Below are 3,259 nucleotides of genomic sequence, written 5' to 3'. Positions count from 1 at the left end.
AATAGAAATAATGATGATAATATCATAATTATAATAATAATGATAGTACTGTTGTTTTGAATGACCTTTAACCCATTGACTCATGGGAGTGAAATTTAATAGATTTTATACTCTGTCTAACACCAGACAATTCTACTTGTAATTGGCAGCGTTTTCACGAGCGGTTTTTCAGGTCGCTTAATAGCGAAAGACAACCAAAAATTCCATGAAAACAGTTCCTTTCCAAACTCGCTTAAAGTTAATCGAGTCAGCAAATTTCAATAGAATTCTCATTAAATTTAAGATACAAAACCAGGTAGCTTAAGCGAGTTGGCAATATTATTACTTTCAGCCGATGAGGAATTGCTTGCAGTTATTCAAATCGGAAATACAACCCGTGAAAACCCGCATCATTTTAAAGTTGCTTAACGAAGTCTGCAAATAAACCACTTTCAGGAATGTTAAGCGAGACAATGGCTATCGTGAAAACCCGGCCAATGGGTGCAGTTCAGGTGTCAATGGTTTAATGCAGTTTGTAACTTACAGTACAGACGTTGAACTTGGTTAGTAAGAGGTATAAAGTCAAGGACAACTATGAGGTTTTGTACAACCATGTTTCCATGATTCCATTTTTCAACCTCAGAGCAACGAGTAATGCAAGCAACTTACACATTTTTAGTTACAATAACTCAGAAAACGTACATGGCAAGTAGTAAAATGTTAAAGCCAAACTTACATCTGAAGGGGCATCTTCATGAATCTGTCCACAGGAGCACTGAAGTCTCCATGGTTCATAAAATAAAAATCCAGCCAAAAAGATAATAAATGATGAAGTCTTGAAGTATGTGGTGAAAAAGGGCTTGTCATATCCCAAATCTTTGAAGATAAACTGGAATGGAAATAAAGGAGTCCATATTACGGTATCACATCCAGAGTAGCCACATTTTTGCTCTCAGTGGTAACTGGCTTGACTAAATTTTACAAAAACAAATATTGTTCAAGATGCAACAACAACAATGATATTAAATGTAAGGAGAAATGTAGATTCAGAAAAATCCGAGTCCCAGATGGGATTTGAACCCACGACCCTCGGTGAGCTAGTCGGATGCTCTAACCACTGAGCTACTGGAGACTCTATGGTCAGCAAGGGTCAATTTGTGGGTCTCAACTGGAACCGCATCACGTGGCTACACAGCCAAGTATTGACTAGCATATATTGAAGCTAACTAACTGTATCGCACTGCTAGTCAATACTTGTTAACCGAATAGAGTGTAATGTGAAGTGCTAGATTTCAATCCCATATGAACCATGTGAGCGTTAGCCCTACAGATGGAAATGGGCCCACACAAGGACAGAGAAAAACTCTGACCAGGGTGGGAATTGAACCCACAACCTTCGGGTTAGATCTCCGCCGCTCTACCGACTGAGCTACAAGGTCAGACGGGAGCAGGCCGTGGGAAGTGAAGATGTTAAAGTCATGGCAATGAACATGTACAAGTACAAGGAAAGGTTACGTTTATACAAACCTTGGCCGTGTAGCACTTATATTTTAAACAGAGTTAACCAAATAGAGTGTAATGTGAAGTGCTAGATTTCAATCCCATATGAACCATGTGAGCATTAGCCCTACAGATGGAGAAAGAGGCCGTGGAGTGAAGGCTGTTAACCCTCTCCCTGTATAATTATTTATTACAAATGCCAACTTTCAATTTCCAAGATAAACTTGCCTTTATAAGTGAGTTCGATCACAATGATGGGCAAATCGGTTGTTAGTTTTCCAACACTGTAAGTTCACCTAATTCATGTGATGGGTGAATGTTTTGGCTCCAGTTTTATAAAAGGTGGATAACTCTATCCACTGGATAAATCACTATCCATTAGATAGTGCAATTGTCTTCACTATGACTTATCCACTGGATAGTGATTTGTGGATAGCTCTACTTGTCGTTTCAACAACTAGGGGCTGAATAGTGATTGGGTCTTGGAGACACTGCTTAGCTTGTTTATTTATCAGTCAAAGCATACACATAAACCGGGACCTGTCAGCAAGTTGAACAGTGCTTTTAAATTTGTATGCTGTTATCACATGACCGACAGGTGGTCAAGGTTTTGAAATTGGCAGATAGTCCAGTAATTTCTCAAATGCAAAAACAAAAACTTGACTAAAGCTTGGCTCTCTCACATCAAGCGGACTCCAATTACATGCAATTTGTTTTACTAAACCACCGACTCAACCTAAAAGATGCCTGTAAATTTTACGTTGTTCACTGCCAATATAAAAATTATTGTACGCTGGCCGTTGTAAAATGTGGGCCAAGACTTAAATACTGATCATTAGCGCTTCTGATATTTGTGCTTAAATATATGCTGACCATTTTAATAATGGTTTGAAAACCCTCACCAGCTGCCGGTCATTTAGACAACTTTGTGTTTTGCATTGAATTAAGTCTTACATCACTTAGCTCTGCAGATGCGACCCAAATAACGTCTACCAACAGTAACACGATAACACCAAGCACCAAGCGACGTCTTTTTCGAATTATTTCCTCCTTTGAAACTATCAAACGCACAGTTCCTCTCCACAGAGACTGAATGCAGCCACAAAGATAGCAGCAATTAGTGGGTTTTATAGCCATTGGTGCTGTACGTAAGATGCCTCTCTCCTGGCTGATTAAGTGATAAAATGACACCTGTAAATAAACAGGTCAGACACCAAGAACTGTCTTAACCTTCATCCCTGCAACAGAACCTCGTTCCCTTTCGAAAGAGACATTTGCGAAAAAAAAGTACTTTTCGCTTTTTAAGTCAAACGTTCGCCATGTTGGAGATCCCATGATATGCTGTACGCGTGTTAGAGCATCACGTGACAAATGTCAACCGTTTGTGTTCCGACAGGGAGCGAGCGAGTTGCATCTGGTAGGTAATCATTTATAAGTGCCTTTTCAGGCCATTTTCGTTTACAGAAGCCACCATCCTGGCATCATTAAGCTAGAATGTGGGTAAAGGCAAGCCTTTCAAAGAAAACAAAGGCGAGAGATGCAGACTGGGACGCCTAAAATAAGCGGTTCACGAGTGAAGTTGTCTCTCTGGCCTTTCTGTGGACGAATTCCAGGACGTACCGACACAATCTGGGCAAGTTTTGAAAGCTAAAACCTTCAATCGATGCGTTATTTTCCGGGTAGGACTGGGTGGCCCGACACTTACAAAAAAACTATGAAATGAGAATCGGGAGTCTTCCCTTGTCGTGGAATGGCAGCATTACCCAGAATTCTTTATGGG

At 40.2% G+C, this 3,259-nt stretch overlaps 1 protein-coding gene across 1 annotated transcript in view; it reads right to left on the bottom strand.

Annotated features, from left to right (window-relative positions):
• Positions 1-2,819, bottom strand: part of LOC137985024 (solute carrier family 35 member F5-like) — a 16,604-nt gene extending 13,785 nt beyond the window's left edge. Inside the window, exons 1-2 of the mRNA XM_068832434.1 lie at positions 2,434-2,819; positions 716-868 (exon numbers count right to left, since the gene is read on the bottom strand). Of these exons, the coding sequence (XP_068688535.1) occupies positions 716-868; positions 2,434-2,616 (336 nt within the window). The 5' untranslated portion in view covers positions 2,617-2,819. The remainder of the gene's footprint in view (positions 1-715; positions 869-2,433) is intronic.
• Positions 2,820-3,259: the final 440 nt, after the last annotated feature.

This window comes from Montipora foliosa, chromosome 14 (genome assembly GCF_036669935.1).
Source record: "Montipora foliosa isolate CH-2021 chromosome 14, ASM3666993v2, whole genome shotgun sequence".
NCBI classification, from domain to species: domain Eukaryota; kingdom Metazoa; phylum Cnidaria; class Anthozoa; order Scleractinia; family Acroporidae; genus Montipora; species Montipora foliosa.
The sequence above is the reverse complement of the archived record's forward strand: the minus strand, read 5'-3'. Positions and strand labels throughout refer to the sequence as shown.